This window comes from Panthera leo, chromosome D3 (genome assembly GCF_018350215.1).
Source record: "Panthera leo isolate Ple1 chromosome D3, P.leo_Ple1_pat1.1, whole genome shotgun sequence".
NCBI classification, from domain to species: domain Eukaryota; kingdom Metazoa; phylum Chordata; class Mammalia; order Carnivora; family Felidae; genus Panthera; species Panthera leo.
The window spans coordinates 86,424,157-86,448,752 of record NC_056690.1 but is presented as its reverse complement, the minus strand read 5'-3'; the positions used below and the strand labels follow the sequence as shown (position 1 = coordinate 86,448,752).

The 24,596-nt window shown below is 40.6% G+C and overlaps 1 protein-coding gene across 10 annotated transcripts in view; it reads left to right on the top strand.

Annotated features, from left to right (window-relative positions):
• The window catches only part of RTTN (rotatin), a 161,698-nt gene extending 137,836 nt beyond the window's left edge, over positions 1 to 23,862 (top strand). For 6 of the 10 annotated variants that reach the window (XM_042909791.1, XM_042909792.1, XM_042909793.1 and 3 more), the window contains 9 exons: positions 984 to 1,089; positions 2,100 to 2,197; positions 3,444 to 3,521; positions 7,190 to 7,316; positions 10,119 to 10,321; positions 13,538 to 13,805; positions 21,271 to 21,374; positions 22,498 to 22,567; positions 23,460 to 23,860. In XM_042909791.1, the coding sequence (XP_042765725.1) occupies positions 984 to 1,089; positions 2,100 to 2,197; positions 3,444 to 3,521; positions 7,190 to 7,316; positions 10,119 to 10,321; positions 13,538 to 13,805; positions 21,271 to 21,374; positions 22,498 to 22,567; positions 23,460 to 23,545 (1,140 nt within the window). In that variant the 3' untranslated portion in view covers positions 23,546 to 23,860. Of the gene's footprint in view, positions 1 to 983; positions 1,090 to 2,099; positions 2,198 to 3,443; positions 3,522 to 7,189; positions 7,317 to 10,118; positions 10,322 to 13,537; positions 13,806 to 21,270; positions 21,375 to 22,497; positions 22,568 to 23,459 lie in introns of all 10 variants that reach the window. The other 4 variants (XM_042909790.1, XM_042909788.1, XM_042909787.1 and 1 more) reach the window with 2 other exon arrangements.
• Positions 23,863 to 24,596: the final 734 nt, after the last annotated feature.

The following is a 24,596-nucleotide window of genomic DNA, read 5'->3' as shown; positions in this document are numbered from 1 at the left end:
AAGGAGACAGAGAGGGAGGGAGAAAATCCCAAGTAGGCTCCACATTCAGCACAGAGCCCTGACGGGGGCTCAATTCCATGACTGGGAGATCATGACCTGAGCTGAAATCAAGAGTCAAATTGCTCAAATGACTGAGCCACTCAGGCACCCCAATAATGAAAAAAAAATTCAAAATTATCAAATGTATAAGGGAAATATATCAAAATATTAGTATTTTCAAAATTACAAGTGATTTTTAAAATTTACATAAGTTAAAAAAATTTAAATATTTTTTTGAAAAGCATGTAATGTGACAGATAAATGTTACTGTAGAAATGAAAGATGGAAAGGGGCACCTGGGTGGCTCATTTGGTTAAGCAGCCGACTTCGGCTCAGGTCGTGATCTCGCGGTCCGTGAGGTCGAGCCCCGCGTCAGGCTCTGTGCTGACAGCTCACAGCCTGGAGCCTGTTTCAGATTCTGTGTCTCCCTCTCTCTGACCCTCCCCTGTTCATGCTCTGTCTCTCCCTGTCTCAAAAATAAATAAATGTTAAAAAAAAAAAAAATGAAAGATGGAAAGAACCAAATCACCTGAGGTACAGTGGTATAATAGGAAATTGAAGGAGGGGAATGTGTCTCAAGAAGAAAGGAATTTGATGGCAGTTCTCCTCTTCAGCAGTTTTTTGAGGACCCTTCCTAACAAGTTAACATGTATGTATGTGCACTCCCTGGTGAATTTGATGAAGCGCATGAACATGCTATGTGTTAATACTAAGTACAATTTTTCCTTCACATCGTGGTCTTTTCCATATTGTAAATTTCATCTGCAGTCCTTGTCACACAGAGCATTCTCAGTCTCAAATCTTAATGATTTATCAAGTTCCAGTGAATTTCGTGGAGTAGTTGAAACCTAGCAATTCTTTTAAATAGGCCACATCTTTTATTCACAACAGTTTTGCTCCAGATTAAGTTTTTCTTCAAGGCAGTTTGATATATATTTTCGCAGTGCTATGAAGGAAAGCCCTCCAAGGATGTCCTGAAAAGAGTTGCTGCAAATGCATTGATGTCACTTCTGGCTGTCAGTAGGAGAGCTCAGACACATGCTTTGAAAGGTGAGACACACAACACATCAGCCTTTCTGGCATGTTATCAATTCATTTATTTTACTCCTTGTTCATTATAATTTTCTTTGGATTCAAAGTGTAAAGAATTTATAATCTCAGTCTTACTAAAAAGAGTTGTTTTTTTTCCCAGACAGAAACACAGTGAACATGTATTACTTTTAAAGTAGAAAGATGATATATGTAGATTATTTTTTGAGTAATGATTCTTACCCTAAAGAATATATAAATAGTAGAGGAGCTTTAAAAGTAACACATTACTCAGCGTCACAATAATTAAATATTAGTAACCACCAGCACATATTGTGTACTTGAAAAAAACACATAGTTTTTGATAGTAGTAACAGCAGTGTTAGACTGTTGTGTATTTTCACATAAGTTTCCCTTGGAGAGTTTTGTGATTTCTCATCTGTGATCAGAGAACACAGGTCTTCGAGTTAAAGAGACTAACAGCAACATCGAGTCCAGTCATTTCTTTTTTTTTTTTTTTTTAATTTTTTTTTTTTTTTAACGTTTATTTATTTTTGAGACAGAGAGAGACAGAGCATGAACAGGGGAGGAGCAGAGAGAGAGGGAGACACAGTATCTGAAACAGGCTCCAGGCTCTGAGCTGTCAGCACAGAGCCTGACGCGGGGCTCGAACCCATGGACTGTGAGATCATGACCTGAGCCGAAGTTGGACGCTTAACCGACCAAGCCACCCAGGCGCCCCAAGTCCAGTGATTTCAATGGTGATTTGCTACTAAGGCAAATTATGCATACCTCAAAACATAAAGTCGATTTTAGGAGTATTGTAGTATAAATTGAAAACATTGAAATTATTCAGCATTTTAGTTCTCTTTCATTTCCTCTGACTTATTAACCCCTCACTGAAAATACCAAAGTGAAGTTGGTCAGAAATACAAAATGTTGTATTTTATTTTGGAGAATTTGATATATGTGGTTTCAGCTTACTTGGTAATGGAACATCCTTTTTGATTGTCTCGGATTTTATCTGTCAGCTGATCTAATAGACAGCTGCATGGAGCAGATGAAGCACATCAGTGCACAGCTGAACCTCGATTCTCTCAGGCCCGGGAAAGCAGCACTGAAGAAACAGGTAACTGTGGGTCCCGGATGTCCGGGATGGATGGAATGGCACAGAGACCATCCCTCCAGTGTCCTATGCTTACTAATAACACCACTCTTGGGTGGAAATGGGTATCCAGTTTGGAAGAAGGGTGTAGTTAGATAGATTAATGGGATTTCTACATTAGCGACTTTGGGCTTGTGTGTGTGTGTGTGTGTGTGTGTAACTTAATTTTCACTTGAAGATCTTAAAATGAGATTTAGATATTACATGTTTTTGTTACTATAAACGTTTTGGAATGTGCATGATGTTTTGCCAGATAATTTTTTTTTTATGCTACAAATGAAGATATTTCTTTCAAAGCAAGCCTAGGTTCACTAAGAATGACATATAACTTACTAAATTTTTCTGTATGCCAGGCCCTGTTCTAAGCATGTCATATTTGTTATGTTGTGAGCACTCAGGCCAACACAGTCATATAATTAGGAACTGATAAAACCAATAGTTGCCCTATATCTGGGCGGTTTTGAAGCTGTACTCTTGATCTCTATTTATTTTCTTCCATGACTTTTGAATGTCTCGAGTGTTGAGTCTGTTTGACTCATGTTCAAACTGCATGTCATGTAAGCTCAAAATAACAGTTTTTATATAATAGTGATGATAATAATAAATGATTAATAATTAATAAAACAAAAAGATCTGCCATACAGGCTTATTCAGAAGATGAATGAGTGTGTATTTATAAATTTATAACTATAAATATTTATGTATATAGCTAAGACCATTATAGGAGCAATCTGTGTAATAACTGCTTTCTGTTGCATTTTGTAGGAAACCAAGAAAGAGTCTTATTTAATAATTGTATTGATGAGGGAGGCTACATGTTTGTCAGTTTCTTTTCTTGCCTCTTTTCCTTTTTCCTCTCCAGGCAAAGGCTCTTTACTTCATCATTGAGAAAGTCAGCCAACACCTGATATGATTGAAAACCAGTCAGTACCTGCTTCACTTTATTGAGATGAAACATGGAGCCTATTATATATCTCAGTTCCTCCATGCTTGATAGAACAGAAATAGCTTTTTTGTGGCAGATGCACTTCTTGAGATATGGTCATCTTTCAGAGATCATTAGCTTGTCAGTGCCCTCAAAGTTATGGTGGTCAGGTGCAGTGAGAGCACACTGGCATTGTAATGTGACCCAAAGGGGAAGGCATTACTCTGTGAAGAAGTGGAATATGCCATTGTGTTCACATTTTTAAACTGCTTTTTGTTTAAACAGGAGGACGGTTTTATTAAAGAGTTAAGCATTGCCATGCAGCTCCTAAGAAACTGTCTTTATCAAAATGAAGAATGTAAAGTAAGTAGAGCGATATTTCAAAATTTCAGTAGTGATGCTGACATTAAAGTTTCGTTTTTATATGAGATAATATAGGAAGAAACATGAAAAACTCTTCAAATGTTTTTAGATGCACTTGATTGGTCCTTAAACTCCTGTTAATTCTCAGAAATAGATGCACCTTATTCTTCAACATTGATGGCATTTCATGTTCATATCAGTATTTTAACTTTATCACTGAAAACTTCAAGCAGCTAAAGCAAATGAGTGTCTTTCTCTACGGTGGCACATTTCAGTTGCTTTTTACTAAGATGGAATGCATGTTTGTGTACGTCCAATAAGGCAGAGTTCTAAGAAAATTTTAAGTGTATTTATTTTGAGAGAGACAGAGAGAGTGAGCAGGGGAGGGGCAGAGAGAGAAGGGGACAGAGGATCCAAAACAGGCTCTGTGTTGACAGTGGAGAGCCCAATGTGGGGCTTGAACTCGTGAGCTATGAGATCATGACCTGAGCTGAAGTCGGACACTCAACCGACCGAGCCCCCAAGGCGCCCCAAGGCAGAGTTCTTTCAAAGACAGTTGTCAGGCAGCTCTCCAGGAAATAAGTGGAGGTGTCTGTATCCATAAGGAAAGAGGAAAAGTGTGTCTCTCGTTTGGGTAGAAAATACTGCTGTTGCTGGGCCCGGCCCTGTTCACCTGGGGGAGCTTCAAGGCCAGCCCTTCTGGCTTCTTGTGCCCAGTGACTCCGCCCCTCTGCCTGGGAACCATCGAGATGTGCTGCTGTGTCTGTGAGCATTGGTGCTGTCACTTAGAACACCGCGGTAGGAACTATTAGGCAGGTTATGGTGTCTTGGGTGCTTTGATTTGCTTTGTCATAGTGATACAACACTAGTTTTCACAGAGAAATACTGTGGGAAATGAATAAGAGAAAGATAAATTACAGGAGTTTCATTTTTAAAAAACGTTCTTGTCGTTTTTGCTTTTACTTGTGATAAAACCAGAAAAAACTTATCTGGAAAAAGAATATTTTGAACATATTCCTTAAGCTGTGTTAATTTGTTAAAGACACATTGCTAGCAATTTACATTTCAGAACAACTTGAGAATTGTTTATACATTTCACCAAAATTCTCAATATATGAACTCTTTACTCAAAATGGTGGTGTCATTTACTAAATTTGTGATCTATTATGCTAAATAATGTGCTTGCAGCTGGATGTAGTTGATATTAATCCATGACACCTTACTCTGGGAATACTCTGGAACCCCTTCCAGGTCAGCTCTGCTTATATAGATTTATGAGGTACTAGCTGGGTACTGAAATACAGTGTTACATTTGTATCACATTAGCCATCTATGAAAAGTGTAATCTCTCAATAACTCAAAGCATTTTTACATTTCCAAGTTGTTTAATAAGGAATAAATCCAAAAAAGAGCATATAGATTGTTCTTTGAGTATAAATACAGTCCTGTGGGGAAAGATTCTTAATTTCTTTTCCTGTTCCAACTTCCTGAGGAGTATCACATGCTCCCAGTACTAACCGTTGGGTACGCTTTGGTAATTCACCAAGTCACCCATGGCTGCCTCACCCCGTTGTCTGTATACATGGGACATTAGGGGTTTCCATACTGGGAAGATCATGGTGGCTGGAAGGTAAATGAACTGTGGGGAAGGTTAGAGGTCGGAGACTGTAGTAGTCAGACAGGAGGTGATGAGCCCCGAATTGGGGCAGATGAAGAAGGAAAGGAGGGTGGGGAGATACTGAAGAGAAAAGAGAAATGTAGAGTGATTTCCAGGCTCTACTTTAATGCAAGTGCGCATAATAGAGTAGATTGTAGGCATGAGCGATTGTAATGTTCAGGTTCACACATGTTAATATAAAGGGTCTTTGGGACATCCGGGTGGAAAATGGCCGGTAATCAGTAGATTACAAGAGTCTGGGGCTCTGAGCAGGATATAGGCGGGGGATATTAGGAGTCAGCAGTATAAACTGTTGAAATTTCCCAAGAGAGTATATACGAAAGCCTAGGTCATATCTGTAGAAACTAAACATGGAAAACAACTGGGATGGGAGTGCTGGAGAGCGTTTGGAGATGTTCCAGGACAGAGAGGCTACATGGAAATGAACTAAGAGTAGATCTTTAATAGATGTCACAGTGCTGAGGGTGGTCTTGGTAGCACTGTCAGGACAGAAAATAAATTGAACTAAAGCTGAAGATTAAGAGATGGGAAGTGAAAGCAGTAAGAACCTTGGTCATGAAAAGCAGCATTAATAATTTAGGACTCACAGCATTAAAGGAAGTTAGTCTAGACTGTTTGTTTCTCCTAACATGTAAACTGCTTGAATATAAACAGAAGTGAGCAAACTGGGGACTAGTTGTTAAAGAGACAGGAAGAAGAGGACTGATTGATGGATGAAGGTCCCTGAGGAGGTGGGGAGGCTGTGTTTCAGAGGACAGATGGACTTCCTGACCACCAGCAAAGGAACACCTCCTCCGCACTTCCAGGCAGGAAGGATGAGTAGATGAACAAACAGATAAACTAGGTGGACAGAGTGGTAGAGACGGAGCTTATACATAATTACTTCTGTCTTCGTCATCGTGGGGCTGTGTTCCAAGCTTATGAAGAGTGGGGTGAATAACTAACACTGGGAATGACTTCAGAGCTTATGGAGAGGGTTGAACACTGGTAGTAACTTCCCACTCTCTTCTGCCATTGATGCTGCATAAAATTGTATAGGGTGTGTGTATTTAATATAAATACCTACATGTGTGCACATAAGGTCTATGAATTACCTAGTAATTCCTGTTCATTTAAAAAATTGCTCATTACTGCAGACAGATTTTTTTTTTAATTTTATTTATTTTTGAGAGAGAGAGAGAGAGAGAACACGAGTAGAGGAGGGGCAAAGAGAGATGGAGACAGAATCTGAAGCAGCTCCAGGCTCCAAGCTGTCAGCACAGAGCCCGATGCGGGGCTGGAACTCACCAACCATGAGATTATGACCCAGGCCGGAGTCGGACGCCTAACAGACTGAGCCACTCCAGCGCCCCACTGCAAATAGATTTTATACATAATACCGTCCTAGGGGTAACTGATCTTTGTAATAAAGACTATGAATTACATAAGAATTTATTGATTTGACATAGTATTTTGGCTTTTACTATATTCCAATTATTTATAGATAGTACTCTACTTCTGATCTGTCCACACTTACCAACGTATACACACACACATAAACACAGAGGAGAAAGAAGGTGGAGGGGAGAACTCAGAACTGATCAGAGTGTTTTCTTAACCAGAAAATCCCATTTCTTAATCATTTTAGAGTACTTATGAGAGTTTATTCAATGTAGTGAGATATCATTGTCCTGTTTAATTTACATATTTAGGAACTGTTTTGATGTTTTTTTGTTTGTTGGTTTCTAACATTTCTTAGCTAAGTTGTATATTGTGGTCACCCCAGTGTTAAAGGCACTTCCAGAGACTGGTCAGGCTCATGGTCAGGGCAGTCCTGGGCAAGGTGCTAAATCTGTCTGCAGGATTCTTGTGCCAGCTTGCCCTAACCGGAACAAAGATAAATTCAGTTTTTGTCTCCTTATATATTGGTAACAGGTTTTTTTTATTTGATTTTAATTTTGTATTTTCATATGTGCACACTAATACTGCCTGTATTTCTTTCTCACAATAGGAAGCAGCTCTTGAAGCTCATCTGGTCCCTGTCTTGCACTCACTCTGGCCTTGGCTTTTGATGGATGATTCATTGATGCAAATTGCCCTGCAGCTACTCTGTGTCTACACTGCAAATTTTCCAAATGGTAAATAGATCCCAATTCTGCCTTTCAGTAATAAACTAAAATACTAATTTTATATAATGCTGTGAAAATGAACTAAAAAACAAATACACAGTTTGAAGTGTTTCTCCTGCTTACAGAGGGCATGTTGGTGAGAGGGAAACTTTCTTATGGGTGTCACAAGATACTTCAGTATGTGTTTGTGCAGCCAGGAGGACTCATTAGGCAGCTCAGGGAATAGAGAGGGAGAAACCGACCTGGTTATATGGCAGTGGGAAATTGAATTTCATAGGGAAATCGAGAGAGTGAAAATTAACGATGTAAGACCTCAAGAACCAGATAAAGGTTAAAACTTTTATGGACTCCAGAGTAGGAGCTGGTGTGATGAAAGGTGGCTCTAGATACAGTTGGCCTCGTAATAGCTGATGCCATCGGGACACCTCTTGTCACTCCCTCAACACACGTTTTACTGAGAAGCTGCTGAGGGCCGTGCAATGTTAGAGGCCGGCAGCTAAGAGTGAGTGAAGGCAAGGGTGGAGGTGATGGAGAAGAGAGGAGAAGGCACGAAGTTAGCCATTCGAGCTGAGGGAAAGCAGGCCTGCCCGGGAGGTGGAGTAGGACTGCTGGCAGCAGTCACGTCCCCGTGGAGAGTCAGTGTCGTGCACGTGAGGTCCGGTCACTACGTGTGTGTGCTCTCTTCCGGCCGCCACCCAGCAGCTCAGCGGCTGGTTCTCCAGTTGTCAAAAGATGCACAGAGAAAGGACGGGAGCTCAAAACAGCTCAGAGTCCATCTGCTCACTCCCATGTGCTTAGGGCAGTTTACTCCTTGGCAGTGGGACGTGGGCCTCCGCCCCGCTCTGGGCCGTCCGCTCCTGTGGCCCCCGCTGCTCGTCTCTGGCCAGCAGGGCCCCGTGACATCAGCAGACCTTCAAGTTCTTAACTCCTGAACTTTCACTGTGGGGCGTGGAGTGCGCGGCAGCACAGGTGGTTTTGTTTTCGCTCTGCCTCCAACTTCCTCGTCCCTACTTCTGCTTGGACGGTCTCCTCTCGCTGAGTCCCTCCGCCACCACTGCTGGTGGCTCGGCCCATGCAGCAGAGCTGTCTCCTGTGCCGTGTGGGCACCTTGTCCTTCTCCACCCACCTTCCCTACTTAGTTCAGGGCTTAGGGAAGTAAGGAGGGAAAAAAAACCAATTGCTAAATATTGAGTAAAAGAAACATTTTAAAACTTTTGAAACTATATGTCACTTTTTACTTAAAATTGTTGTAAATATGAGATTGTGGTTAGGTTACTAAATGGGAGAAGAAACTTTTTATTCTCCTCTCTAGTTTGTTTTCAAGCAAAACTCCGTCATTTAGTGGATCTAGTGGAAACCTTGCTATTTGGATGCTGCGATTTGGTGTGAATACAGGCAAGACCACTATATTTATTTGTGTTTACTTGCCTTTTATGACTTTACTTTGCAGAATGTATTGGATTCTCATCTAGTGATACTTAAGCTAGCCTCCTTGCATGGACTGTCATAACTTAATTACACTTAGATTTATGTTACAATGCAGTAAAATGAATTTCTAATTCTTATATGGTTGGTTTCCTCCCTTGATAAATCCCATACGGTTGTTTAATTTACTGAGAAAACACTGGATTCTGGAAAACCACTTGACGCTTCTGGCTCTTGCTGCTTGTGAGCTGTGTGTCTCTGAACAAGCCACTGGCTTCTCTGAGCTCTGGCCTTTATCTAGCATACATGGCTGGTACCAAACGTCCTGTGGACACACCCCAGGATTATCACGTTCCTCCTTTTCTTTTTTCTTGTGTAAAATGAAGGCATTGGACCAACTTACCCCCATTTCTAAAATTCTCTTCTTCTGCACAGGTCTTTATTTAGATGTATTTTTAAGGAACTATTTAAAAACCTTTTATGCATATTTATTCTTAAAAAATGAATCTAGGCACACCTGGGTGGCTCAGTTGGTTGTGCGTCTGACTCTTGATTTTGACTCAGGTCATGATCTCACAGTTCGTTGGATCAAGCCCTGTGTCGGGCTCTGCGCTGACAGTACAAAGCCTGGTTAGGATTTCCTCTTTTCTCTGTCTCTGTCTGTCTGTCTCTCTCTCTCTCTCTCAAAACAAACAAACAAACAAACATTAAGAAAAAATAAACCTAGTGTTTTAAAATGCCCTTTTGAGGGGTGTCTGGGTGGCTCAGTCGGTTGAGTGTCTGACTTTGAATCAGGTCATGAGCTCACAGTCTGTAGGTTTGAGCCCTGCATCGGCCTCTGTACTGACAGCTTGGAGCCCAGAGCCTGCTTTGAATCCTGTGTCTCCCTCTCTCTCTGCCCCTCCCCTGCTCATGCTCTCTCTCTCTCTCAAAAATGGATAAACATTAAAAAACATTTAGATCATTAGACCCTCAGTGAGGACAGCAAATCCATTAGGCTGTATGTAGATGTCAACACTAGCCTTCCCTGCTGATTTGCAGTTCATAGATTAGTGGATAAGTCATTGAATAGGCAGATATGCTTCACTACTTAGGTTTTTTGTTGTTTTTTTTTTTTTTTTAAGTTTATTTATTTATTTTGTTAGTGAGAGTGCATGCGTGCAAGGAGGGGAAGGGCATAGAGAGAGGGAGAGAGAGAATCCCAAGCAGGCTTCATGCTGTTAGTGTGGAACCTGACCCGGGGCTCAAACTCATGAACTGTGAGATCATGACCTGAGCCAAAATCAAGAGTCAGACGCTTGAATGACTGAGCTATCCAGATGCCCCAGGTTTTTTTAACTAAATAGTAAAACTAAGATGACATTATGATAGGCTATGTTTTTTCAGGTTGCAGTTCTCTTTGTTGGTCAAGTTGTGGGCCATATCCAGTTCAAGCTGCCTATAGAGGAGCGCCTGGCACCTCTCTGATGGGGTGTATCCTGAAGTTGGCTTCCCAGATGCCTCTTGAGAACACTGCAGTTCAGCAGATGGTTTTTATGTTTCTTTCGAACCTGGCCTTGTCTCATGACTGTAAAGGAGTAATTCAGAAAGTAAGTACTTAATTTGTCCTTCATATCTTAAAAAAGAGTAGAATAATCCTTCTAATCAAGAACATGTATGAAAAATCTAGAACTCAGTTTCTAGGATTAAATTATTATGATTTCAAGACGTTGTGTTTAAAAGACTGTGAAAGGATTAAGGGGTTCACTATGTTTAAAGCCAATTGATAGATGACACATGGAGAGGATAGGCTAGAGGATGATCATTACACTTCCTTTCAGTTTATCTTCTTACTTTTGGATCATATTTTACCTCTCTCAAAAATGAGGGGTTTAGAATTAGAAAGACAGCTGTCTTACATTTATTTGAGATTATACAAGTCCTGTCCAGTCTTTACATAGACCAAATGGAACAGTAGCGATCTCAGTTCAGTTTACATAGTCAGAACAACGTGTGAAATGACAGCCATCTTGCCCTGCTTAGACCGATGTTATCAGTCCTCTGGGACTCCAGTGCCAAAACTTGACTTCTTATCACTGATTTTTAACCTACGGTACTTTACAAGGGATTGAATGAGTTAAACAAATTGTAATACACATGTTCAGTGAGATTATATTTAGATATGTATGACCAGAATCCCTAATTTGGAAGATCCTGTACATTGTGAATATGATCATGTCTATTATTTACGAGTAGTACTTTGAGTGTTTTTGTTCCCTTTATATGGAGGCCAAGACAAATTATGAAAGTTGACAGTATTCATGAGAATTGAATCTCCGTTTCCTCTCCTGTGTCAGCCCCCCACCCCCACCGCCTCCAGAAAAAACCCACATAGACTGCAATCTCCAAATAAATAGCAGTTTTACTAAGGAACAATCTTTTCAGTGGTGTGTTGGAGCTAACTCAGGCTGACTCATGAGTGTCATTGGTGATTTTCAGGACTTCTGTGACCCAGTTGACATCACCGTGCTATCTTGAAATCAGCCATGGTGGGAGGGCTCACACTGTATAAATTGGCAAAAGGTGCAATCAGGGACCCACTATCCCACCAGAACCACAGGTGGATATACACGTCACGCTGCACTGGATGTCTGTGGCCCCGTCCCTACACGTGTGAGAGCACGGGCCGGGGGCAGTGCTTTCCCCCGCTCCCCTCTGGAGTACACGGGTGGAATAGAACAGGAGCTCCCGAACAAGTTGCCGATCTCGGGTTTGACGTGGGACTTTGAGCAGGAGACCTTCTCTCTTTAAGCTTCAGTTGCTTCATTTGAAAACTTACTGGGTTAAATAACATGATCTCTAAGGTGTCCTCCACTCTCAATGCATGACTCTGTTTCTGTACTCAAGCATATATCGATACGTATTTCATGCGACTCTGTTTCAGGTGCAGCTCAGTCAAGTTGTTTTTCCTCTGCTCTAGTTAGGAAACCCCCGAGCCTTCCTCTGCTGCTCTGTTATAATGAGCCCTGGGTACTTAACAGTTCTACCTCTCCGTTACCCTGCTATGGGCATTAGAAGACATAACCAGCACTTTTGTACAACAAGACTCTAAAGTGTCTGGTTTCTCTCCACCATGTTTCTCTACATTCCACATGGTATAGGAAATTGTCTAAAAGCATCTTTAGCTCCAGCAAAGAGAAGGAATGCCCATAGTATGTTTATACTTGAAAGCACTGCCATATGTTTTATCACTAGTGTCCACTCCAGATCTCCAATATCATGGTAGAATGTAGCTGAACAGGAAAGGCAAGGGATAAATCTAGAAGGTGTCAATTTGGACTGAGCAATGAGAAGTAGGTGTGAGTGACCGTGCAATGCAAAGTGGGCATGTGGTTTCACAGTTTACTTGTTGCTTGGGTAATGTTGCTAATATTTCTGTAGCTAATTTCATTTTTTTTTTTTTTTGTAATTTTTACTTAAATTCCATTTGGTTAACATACACAATGTAATAATATTAGTTTCAGGTGCACAATATAGTGAGGCAGCATTTCTATATCCTTTCATTTTTAGACTCAGAATCCTTTTATGTAACAGTATTAAATGTGTTTAATAGATTCAAGCCAACATCTTGATTTAGGTGCAAGAGAACCCAAGAATAGGCCAGAATAGATTATTAAGCAGGAGAGAGATCTCCTATCTCTATAGCCTGGTATTCCAGACAGTTAAGAAAGTTAAGTGATCACACTTCTGTTCTCCGGTCAAAATATCCAACTGATATTTTTGATACCCCTCTATAAGTTTACTAGGGTGGCATGTAGCCATGAGAAATTCATCTGTAATGATAAGCAGTGGGGGTAAAGTGAATATATGATATACATGTAGATAATTTTATTTTATTGTACTTTTTAGAGAGTGTGAGCAGGGGGCAAGGCAGAGGGAGAGAGAGAGAGAGAGAGAGAGAGAGAGAGAGAGAGAGAGAGAGGAAGGGAGGGAAGGAGGGAATGAATGTCAAGCAGGCTCCATGGTCAGTGTGGAGCCCAATGGAGGGCTTGATCCCACGACCCTGGGATTATGACCTGAGTCGACATCAAGAGTTGGATGCTCAGTTGCACTTTAAAATTTTTTTTAATGTTTGTTTGTTTGTTTATTTTAAGAGACAAAGTGCATGCAAGCGAGGGGGGAGCAGAGAGAGAGGGAGAGAGAGAGAATCCCAAGCAGGCTCTGCACTGTCAGTGCAGAGTGCACATGGGGCTCAATCCCATGAAGTATGAGATCATAACCTGAGCTGAAATCAAGAGCTGGACGCTTAACCTGCTGAGCCAACTAGGCTCCCCCAGATTTTTTTTTCATTTTTAAGCACACTTGTAGCTATAAAGATTCCGGTCTGCTCAGTACTACTAGAGTTGTTAACTGGTATCCAAGACTGACTTGGGTTTTGTTTTCTTTTTCCTCCCCATAGGATAGTTTTTAATGAGTAGCAAAATTGCCAGAAGGCAGGCAGAGAGAGAGAACTCAGGAGGCCTGAAATAATCCCCAACTGGAATTATCCATCCTAAATAATTAAGAGTTGACTATATGTAGTTAGTTTATCCATCGTCAGGAAAGAATTAGTAAGAATTAAAAATTTGAGCACTATTTTGTTCTCCTTAATTTTTTCACTTATACCTGGAAACAGTTTAGATGGGAGTATTTGGAAGTTGTTAGGAGGAAGGAGAAATTAAAGTTGGGAAAAGAAGAGCAGAATGCTAGTTAATTGGTCTCCAAGGGACAAAGAAAATAATGAAAAGAGTCAAGAAGAAAATAATATTCTCTCTGTTTATCCACAGAGTAACTTCTTACAGAACTTTCTGTCTCTAACATTGCCAAAAGGAGGAAATAAACATCTCAGTAATCTGACCATTCTTTGGTTGAAGTTACTCTTGAATATCTCACTTGGAGAAGATGGCCAACAAATGATCCTGAGGCTGGATGGCTGTTTGGACTTGCTTACAGAGATGAGCAAATACAAGCATAAGAGCAGCCCGTGTATACCTCTCCTTATTTTTCATAATATTTGCTTCAGTCCTGCCAATAAGCCCAAGATCCTGGCTAATGGTGAGTATTCACGTCACACACACACACACACACACACACACACACACACACACACAGACACACACACACCCCCATTTATACATGTGGTCATTCGTACAGTATTCCATTTAGAGTAAAACACAAAATGTTTTATAAGTAATCTGCCAACTATTTGTTAAGCACCACTGTGTTCAAGGCAGTGTGGGAGGCAGAGGCCATTGGAATGAATCAGGTGTGACCCCTGTCCTCAGGGATGAACCAGACATGGCTCCAGCCCTCCAGTGGCTGCCAGGAGTCTTGCTGTTGGTGGCTGCACTGGATCCCGGAGGTGGTAGGGAGGAGGAGTCTGGCGTGGGCGCTCTCTGGCCTCACCCTGACTTCTCCCATCTCTGTTCTCCTGGCTCCCCTGGGTTTTGAGCAGGTGCTGCGGTGTCAGTGAAGCCTCTTCAGACCAACCTGCCAACGTGATAACCCCCACATCCTTCATCCTTCTTCCTGCCTCCCGTCCTTCTCTCTCTCACTCTCTCCTCTCCCTCCCTGTTGACATTACCACCAGGTGATGTTTTTTGGCATATGTTTTTGGCATATGTTTTTGGCATATATCTGTTCATTCCTAGTCTGCCCACACTAGAACATTAGCTCCTAGGAGGTCAAGAGGTTTCTGTCTTTTTTCTTCACTTGGCATCTAGAATTGTGCCTGTCACTAGTGAGCATTCAGTGAATATTCAGTGATTGAGAGAGCTCTTGAGTAGGCAGGAGAGTTCAGGATCCAAGACCAAATGGTGAAATTAGCCTTACAGAGACCCGATTCTCTGAGATGTAGGACAGGTGGAGGTGAGGATTCAGAATAATTTTGAAACAGAAAGAGGGAAATGGAAAGGTCTGTTTCTACAGCCATGTGCTGTTTCTGTGAGTAGAGTGTGACGTTTATAGGGAGGGAGTTTTATAAGGAGGCATCGCATTGTTTGGGGGAAATAAAAAGAGGTGGGCTCTAGAAATCAGTTTATAAACACACATGAAGTGCCTGGAACCATTTATGGAGCGTAGTGGCTGCTCCAGATGGGCTAATTGTGTTTTCCTCTCATGTTTTGTACTTAGTGTTTTCTTACAGGTGTTTTCCTGTGACATGTGGAGTTTCTAAGTGAGTGTCAGTGATTATGCTTATGTTCTCCCGTGTGTGCTGGTGCTTCTCTTTTTCTGATAACTATTGAAATATAGGGAAAGATTTTAGAAGCTCAGTCAGCTTTTAACGTAGTGAGATGAACTGTGGATCTGAGCTCTGCTTTTCCATAGCTCCTCTACGGATGCTGTGCTGGCCACCGTGGGCTTGTGCCTCAGCCCTTGGTTTGGTAGAGAGGGATAATGATAGGCCCTGCCACATAGGGCAGTGAGGTAGCTACGTGAGAGATCTTTTCCCATGCCTGCTCTCATCTGTTATTCTTTCTCAGAAAGTTTTTTCTTTGGGGACTACTCACTGCAATTTTCTTACTAAGAGAGTTGGAAAAAGGACAGCTTAAGGGAACTCAAGGAGAAGTCTGCATTTTCCCTCTGGATTTATTTTTAGCTTTTCTTTGTAACAGTGATGCTCTCTCTTCTTCCTTAGCTTAAAGCACATGGGCAAACTTTTGGTAAGAAGGAGCTTCCTCAGCTCCACAGACATGACATCGGGGCCTCCAAGGCAGGGATAAGAGGCAGCAACTGTGCAGTTTTTGTATGGATCTTTGGAGGCATGTCGCAGGCCTTTTCCCCTTGGGGATCCAGAGGGAGGGCTTTGCAGAGGCACCTAGCTTAAAAATCTACCATGTAAGACTGCATAATTCTGATAATTAGTGCCCAAACCTCTGGTTTTGATGGTCAAGAATAGAGTAGGTTGTGAGGCTTGGAAAAATAGAGCCAGAGTATTCCTTGTTTCTATAAATGTCAGGCAAGGTCTGTTCTGAAAACAACAAAAATATGCTAGATAAAATATATCAAAATTTACCTTAAAGAAATTGAAGAACTGAAAAGATAGTGGGAAACTCCCAGGCCCATTTTGATTGAAAGTCTGTGCCTAGAGAGACACAAAATATATACAGGAAATGTGCATTTTTTGTCTCGAGGACATTTGCCAACATTGTATGCTTGGCTTTTGTTCAGGCATGCCAAGGAGTCAGGGAAATACAGTTGAGAGTATGCACGACAGGGGGAGTTTGGGGCCATCTTGGCTGTATTGTATAAACCCCAAAGACCTAGCCTCTTAAGCGAAAGACGAATCAAAATTAAATTGGTCCCCCAACCCACATCCGGGTGATTATAAAGAAAAGAAGAACAAGTGTGAGAATGGGCACCACAGACTGCTCCCCACAGCTCTGCACCCCACAGATGCATAGACTGAATGGCCTATGACCTGGTTTGAGCCGAACCTTGATCGACAGTGCTTCTGGGTGCTTAGCAGAAGCAATCTGCCACTCTGATGGATGGAGGACAAGTGCACACTAAGCCTCAGAGAACCTCCACAACTAATTTTTCAGAAGTATTCACTAGTATACAGTTAAATGTGACCAATCCCATCGGGAAACATGGCAACATGAGGAAGAACCAGCAGGGAGAAATATACCAACTTATCTGCCTAGGCTTCAGATATTATAATTATAAAACACAGATTTAAAGATAAATTTAGTTATACCATATTTAGAAAAATAAGTGACAAACTTGGGAATGTTTGCAGGCGATAGGAAAGTGAAAAATTGAAAGATTTGAAATAATAGCCAAACAAATTCTATAAATATTTATGTACCCAACATGGGAGCACCCAAATACATAAAGCACCTACTAACAAACATAAGGAAATAATCGATAGTAACACAGTTATAGTAGGGGACTTTAACACCCCACTTACATGAATGGACAGATCATCCGAACAGAACTTCAACAAGCAGACAGTGGCTCTGAATGACACAGCAGATCAGACGGATCTAACAGGTATATTCAGAACATTCCATCCTAAAACAGCAGAAAAAACATTCTTCTCAAGTGTCCGTGGAACATTCTCCAGAACAAATCCTATATTAGGCTACAGAACAAGTCTTAACAAATTCAGAAAGTTTGAAGTCCTACTATACATCATTTTTGACCACAGCACTATTAAACTAGAAATCAGCCACAAGGAAAACTCTGGAGATTTACATGGAAGGTAAATCATATGCTACTAAACAATGACTGGATCAACCAGGAGATCAAAGAGGAAAGCAAAAAATACATGGCGACATATGAAAATGAAAACACCACAGTCCAAAATCTTTGGGATGCAGCGAAAGCTGTTCTAAAAGGGACGATTAGAGCAATGCAGGCCTACCTCAAGAAAAATCTCATGTAAACAACCTAACCTTATAGCTAAAGGAGCTAGAAAAAGAACAAACAAAACCCCAAACCAGTAGTAGGAAGGAAGCAATAAAGACCAAAGCAGAAATAAATGAAATAGAAACCAAAACAGCAGTAGAACCGAACAATGAAGTCCAGGAGCTGATTCTTTGAAAAGATCAACACAAATGTGCTAAACCTTTAGCCAAATTCATTAAAAAAAAAAAATGAAAGAGGGATCCAAATGGAATCAAAAATAGGATTAATAACAACTGATACCACGGAAATACAAAGAATTGTAATATTATGAGACATTATATGGCAACAGATTGGACAACCTGGAAGAAATGCACAGATTCTTAGCAACATAGAACCTCCCCCAACTGAATCAGTTAGAAATAGAAAGTTTGAACAGACTGATTACCAGTAATGAAACTGAATGAGTTATTAAGAACTCCCAATAAACAATAGTCCAGGACCAGATGGCTTCAAAGGTGAATTCTACCAAACATTTAAAGAAGAGTTATACCTATTCTCAAACTATTCTCTGAGGCCAGCATTACCTTGATACCCAAACCAGATAAAGATACTACAAATAAAGAGAACTATAGGCCAGTATCTTTGATGAACATAGATGCAAAAATCCTCAACATAGTATTAGCAAACCGAATCCAAGAACACGTTAAAAAAAATCATTCACCAAGATAAAGTAGGATTCATTCTATTCCCGTGTTTCAACTATGATTCAGTATGTGCAAATCAATCAATGTGATATCACAGCAGTAAAAGAAAGGATAAATGCCTTACAATCATTTCAATAGATGAAGAAAAAGTATTTGACAAAGTATAACATCCATTCGTGATAAAAACCTTCAACAAAGTAGGTTTAGAGGGAACGTACTTCAATATGATAAAGGCCATATATGAAGAACCCACAGATAACATCATGCACAGTGGTGAAAAACAGAGCTTTTCCCCTAAGATTAGGAACAAGACAAGGATGTGCCCTCTCTACCACTTTTATTCAACATAGTACTAGAATTCCTAGCCACAGACAAGAAAAAGAAAAAGCGTACAGATTGGAAAGAAAGTGAAAGTGTCACTCTTTGCAGTTGACATTATGATATATACAGAAAAGACCATCAAAAAGACTACTGGAACTGATAAATGAATTCAGTAAGGTCGCAGGATACAAAATCAATATACAGAAACTGTTGTGTTTCTATACACTAATAATGAAGTAACAGAAAGAGAAATTAAGAAAACAAGCCCACTTACAGTTGTGCCAAAAAAGAATACCTAGGAGTAAAAACCAAGGAGGTGAAAGTCCTATGCTCTGAAAACTATAAAGATGGCATCCCTAAATGTGTAATTAAATCAATTATACTAAGAAGAAAAGTAGTAAGTAAAACTCATTTCCTACTTATCTAGCTACATTTTACTGTTATCTTTTGGGGTTATTTATATGTGTTTGTAGGTGCTCACTTCATATCTATTTTAATGTGCCTTTTTTGTAACCGTGTTATATCTCACAATGAAATGTATTTTTAAAAACTTACCCTGTTGCATCATCAGTGGGGGCATCACATTAATTGATCTATGTATGTACTTTATTAAAAATGCTTGGGGTGCCTGGGTGGCTCAGTCGGTTGAGCGTCCGACTTCAGCTCAGGTCATGATCTCGCAGTCTGTGAGTTTGAGCCCCATGTCGAGCTCTGTTCTGATGGCTCAGAGCCTGGAGCCTGCTTCTGATTCTGTGTCTCCCTCTCTCTGCCCCTCCCCTGCTCATGCTCTGTCTCTCTCACTCTCAAAAATGAGTAAATGCTAAAAAAAAAAATTAAAAAAAAAAATGCTTAAGAGGGGTGCGTGGGTGGCTCAGTCGGTTAAGCTTCAGACTTCAGCTCAGGTCATGATCTCAGTTCGTGAGTTCGAGCCCTGCGTTGGGCTCTGTGCTGACAGCTCACAGCCTGGAGCCAACTTCAGATTCTGTGTCTCCCTCTCTGTCTGCCCCTCCCCACTCTCATGCTCTCTTTCTCTGTCTCAAAAAAATGAATAAACATTAAAAATTTTTTTGAAAAAAATGCTTAAGAGATAGTAACTGGTAGAAAGAGTTATTATAAACTTCTTTAGATCAGGGGTTATATGCTAAGTTTAGTACACTGTATTAAAACATTTGATGGTAGGGGCGCCTGGGTGGCTCAGTCGGTTAAGCGTCCGACTTCGGCTCAGGTCATGATCTCGCACTCCGTGAGTTTGAGCCCCACGTCGGGCTCTGTGCTGACAGCTCAGAGCCTGGAGCCTGTTTCAGATTCTGTGTCTCCCTCTCTCTGACCCTCCCCCGTTCATGCTTTGTCTCTGTCTCAAAAATAAATAAACGTTAAAAAAAAAAAAAAATTAAAAAAGAAAAAAAAAACATTTGATGATAGAGAAACACATGGGAATCACCCTTTCATTGGGTGATGTGCCCTAAGAGTACGAGCTGTCACCTACAACCGCACATAATGAGCTTCATCGGGTAACTATTTATATAGGCTAATTATGGGGAAGTTATGGGAAAAGCCAGGGAAGCCAGGGAATGGGGAGGAGGTGGGTGGTAAGGAGTAGGGGCTGGTTGGCAGAAAGTTCAGCACTCTGTGTACCTTCCACACTGTCTCTTGATGGTACAGAATTCACTTTATGGAGCTTTTTTTTTTTTTTCTGTAAAAGATTTAAAATTAAAAAAATAAATAAATGAAATAAAAAAATAAAAACTAAATAGAATCACCTAAACAGCATTTTTGTTGCTTTAGTTACAGAATCGTTCTTTAAAAAAATTTTTTTAATGTTTTATTTATTTTTGAGAGAGAAAGAGAGAGAGAGAGAAGGGGGGGTGGGGGCAGAGAGGGAGACACAGAATCTGAAACAGGCTCCAGGCTCTGAGCGAGCTGTTAAGCACATAGCTGGACTCAGGCTTGAACTTGTGAACCACGAGATCATGACCTGAGCTGAAGCCAGACACTTAACTGATTGAGCCACCCTGGTGCCCCAAGTTATGGAATCTTTCATCCAACTGGTATTTATTGAGCCTCTAAAATACACTGGCACTGTGGTTGGAATATTTATCAGTGAGCAGATATAGACTCTGCCCTCAACCAGGTTACCATTTAATTAGATGCATCCAGTAGAGGGGGGAGTGGTTAGAGAGAGAGAGAGGGTTCCCAATAACAAGCTCTGAGCATGTGTTTCTCCGAGTATCATCAAATGTTGTTTTTGTTTTTTTTTTTTAATTTTTTTTTTAACGTTTATTTATTTTTGAGACAGAGACAGAGCATGAACGGGGGAGGGTCAGAGAGAGGGAGACACAGAATCTGAAACAGGCTCCAGGCTCTGAGCTTAAAAATGGAACATGCTTTTAAACATAGATTTTAGAGGAAAAATAATTTGATACAATAAAATATATAAAAGTTAGTCATAAGATAGGTTCATATACTTTTCTGAAACACCCTGACAAATCTCCTTGGGACTGGACTTCTCTGTGTCTTCCCTTAAAATGAATAGTATGCTGCAGATAACTTGTAAGTCTTGATTTCACAGTCTGCCTAGCTATGCAAAAAGGGGACACATCTTGTGGGTTGATATGCCTTTAAATCACTTTTTCCTCTGACACATAAATACACAAAAGCATTTCTCTAAAATGTTTAGTCCTTTTTTAAAAGGCTTAACTAATTTGGTATTTCTTGATTATTGTTTTATATAGTAACCCATGCTGTTGATGTTTGTATAATGGTCTTTATAATTTATCATAAGAGCACATCTGTTTTCCTGCACACCAAAATGTGAACTATAATTGAACAGCTCATTTATACAACTCTTTGTATAATTACTTACTTCTGCACTATTGTTGTTTAAATGGATGTGCCTTTGTTGAATTAGGGCCAAAAGAATTAGGCTGCCATGACTGTTCTGTGCCCGTCATGAAGATAGTTTGTTGTGAGGTTGTCCTCCCACGTATGGTTTACCAGATTGTTTTTGCCACAGTCTAGTGATACCAACTTTGTATGTATTCTGATGGGGGCAAAGGGAGTATCTGACTAGTCCAAGATCAGAATGCATTGTGATGTCTGGGACTGAACTTTTGTTTTTTTCCCCCTAATGTGTTTATTATTAGAAAAAGTCATTAGTGTGCTAGCTGCCTGTCTGGAAAGCGAGAATCAACATGCTCAGAGGATTGGAGCAGCTGCGCTTTGGGCTCTGATTCACAATTATCAAAAGGTCAGTTTTTAAAGTCATTGTTCTAGCCAGGGGCAAATCCAAGCCTCTGAGAGTGCAGCCAGGGGCGCCAGAGGAGTATCAGCTACATTTTAAACAACAACAACAACAACAAAACGAACTCAAGGACCTTATTGTCTTGTGCATTTATACAATTAGTGAGCCATCAGTTGAAATCATTGTCATTTAATTAACAGGATGTCTCATTTCAGAAGGCTGTCTGTCTCTTTTGGGTGAATTCTCCCTGTTGGTATAACTTGATTTGGCATATTGATGTAGTGTTAGTATAGATCATTTCTGTTAAAAGACGTATTCGGGAAAAATATATCCTGAAATAAAACCCAAATAACGAAGTTTTATCCAGCTGTGTGATTCCTCTTTGTCTAGCCTGTGTCGCCGCTGAGTTTTGAGAGGACCCGATTCCTGGAAGGCTGCAGCACAGGGCCGGCCGCAAGGGAGCGATAGCAGGTGCAGCCTCGCACTTGCCCTCTCTGGCCTTTGGTCTTCTCTTTCACTGCAGACATCTCGTTCCTGAGAGAAGTGCCCTTGGGTATCTAGCCATTAAATAGTGGCCAGTGACAGACAGCGTTCCCATAGACACCGTCCCCGAATGGTGCCCTCTCAGCTGATAGTCCCTTGTCTGTGCTGCCTGCTCTCCCCGCTGGCTGACAGCACAAGAGGCGAAAGGCTGTGCTGTCGCTTTCACCGTGTGTCCCCAAGGCTTAGCACGGGGTTTGGCACTTTACGGTCACTTAGTAAATATTTGTTGACCACCTGGTACCGTTTGATATATTTTAATCTGAAATCTGGGGCTTGAGGGAATATGAAATATTGAAACCAAGACTGAGTCTTCCTTTAAGACTTGAGATTAGGAGAGAAGGGGTAAAGGGCAGGGCAGGGGACAAAGAACTTGGAGCAGCAGAGAAGAGTCAAGTTAGAGAGGGAAGGATGTGGGCGACGACCCAGGGGGATGTGCTTCTGTCTAATCCCCCTGACCACATTGTCGTGCTTCCTGATAATCTGCTCAGTGCTTGCGGTCAGCAGTGGTGGCTTTAGTACTGTAGTGTCCTGATCCTTGGCGTGTGGGAAGAAGTCTGATTCTTGGGTTGCTCTATGTTATCTCCAGGCAAAAACAACTTTGAAAAACCCATCAATAAAAAGAAGAGTGGATGAAGCATATTCGTTAGCAAAGAAAAGTAAGTTTTATTATGAAAGAGATTACAGTTAACCTTGGAAGCTATTCAGTGAATTCTGTGATTAGTGAAATACTTGGATAGTTCACGGCGAAAAGACCGTTTTCAACACTGGTCCATGCTCTTCATTACGTCACCTTTTAAATAATAAAATGTTTTGATAGATGAAGGTTTGAGATACAATAATTTCTTGAAACGTGTCTGTGATCTTTCTCCAACTCCTTTTCTTTTTCTTGCACTAAATGTCCTTTGCCAGTGGCTACCGCTGTGCCGTAGTGTGTTCTTAGGTGATAAGAGCTGGGCCCAATTAGAATTGACCTTGAACAGAAAACTTTGATCTAACATCAGGGAGTTGAACTACAGTCTTCCGAGAATAGATCCCATTGCCCTTGTATCCCCTCAGCCCTGTGATGTGATCATGATATGAGGCAGGGTTTTCTTTTCACAGTTCGTTTTTCGTTTTAAGTGACACAGGTTTTCAATGAGCATTATTCTTTGAACACTTTTTTATGCTAAGGCACTGTACTGTGTCCTCCTTGTACTGTACGGAGTCTTTTAGTTATTAGTTTGTGTTAGTTAGTTATTTTGTTACTAATTAGTTAGTAATGAATTTTTTTGTAGTCTGATTCTTTATAAGTGGTCTATAGTTTTTTTGGTTGGTTTCTTGCTGTGACCATGAGTTTCTAGAGGTACCGAATAATTGAGTTATGTCAGAGTTTAGGCATTAGGAGGGATGGGGCAAAAAAAAGAGCAAGGCGTTCATTCGGCATTATAGGTAATGGCAGCCATTATGGAAGTACCTTGTTTAAAAAATAAGTATGAATTCTGGCCGCTCTTAAGTGCAGTACTGAGTTTCATAAACTTACTCTTCCATACTCTTATTTTTCTCTTTCAGCTTTCTCAAACTCAGAAGAAACCCCGCTAAATGCCTATTATATGAAATGCCTCGAAAACCTCGTTCAGCTTCTTAATTCTTCCTGAGCACCGTGAAGGAGCCTGGAGGCTGACGGCCACCCCAGGTGAGCCCACCTTGAAGCAGACTCCGTGTAGCAACTCTTAGCTAGAGACACGCTGAGTCTCTGCAGGGTGCTGTGCCTTCCTTCCGGATGAGGAGCAGAACGGAAGACGTCCTCGTTCTGCCCCTTTGTACTGGCTCCGTGAGAAAGAGCAGCCGACAAGAAGATGATAAAAAAAGAGGCACAGGAACTTTTGGGAACATAAACATTTTTACCTTTTTTTGTGCAATTTGCTTTGTAAAAATCCTACTTAACAGTTATTTAATAAAGTATTTTTAGAAACTGAAAATTGACTAATAATTGCTGCTTGCAGACTTTGATCAGTATCATGAATATGAATTGCGGTAATTGGAGGAATTACTAATTCTGATTCCCTTTTCTTCCTTAATTTATTACATGGAATCTGACTCTTGTCAGTACAGATCCTTGTTTCACAAACTTTTATTTTGCCCAGGGCATCTACATTGGTGAAGAGATACTTGCATGTAAACGTCTATGATTTTGTGAGTAGCTTCTTTATGCAATTTTTAGTGATATTAACTCCTTTGTATATGATTTGTTAACCTGCTATATTTTATTATTTTCACCTCTCAGCTTCTGAAATGTTGTGTAATAATGAGGGAAGAAATAGAACTTATGATCAGATGGAGCCTGTGTTCAAATTCTAGCTCAGCCCAAAACATCATGAAGAGTTAAGACTTAATAAAATCAATCTAGCAGGAACAAATTCTGTCAGGCATTCATGATGTAACCTTAACTGGCATGTGGTTCTGAACTGAGAACTTAAATTAGAATCAATTCAAGTGTGGATCACTTTTGGCAGTTTTCCCAACACTTTTAAAAGTAAGAAAATTGTGTCTAAGAAAAGAAAAATATATATGTGTGTGTATACATGCACACACATAGTTATGTACACTCATTATTTATAGGAAAGTTTGAATTGTTAACAGAAAAATCACTTTTTTTTTTTGGAGAAAAAGAGCGAGCAGGGGAGAGGGGCAAAGGGACAGAAAGAA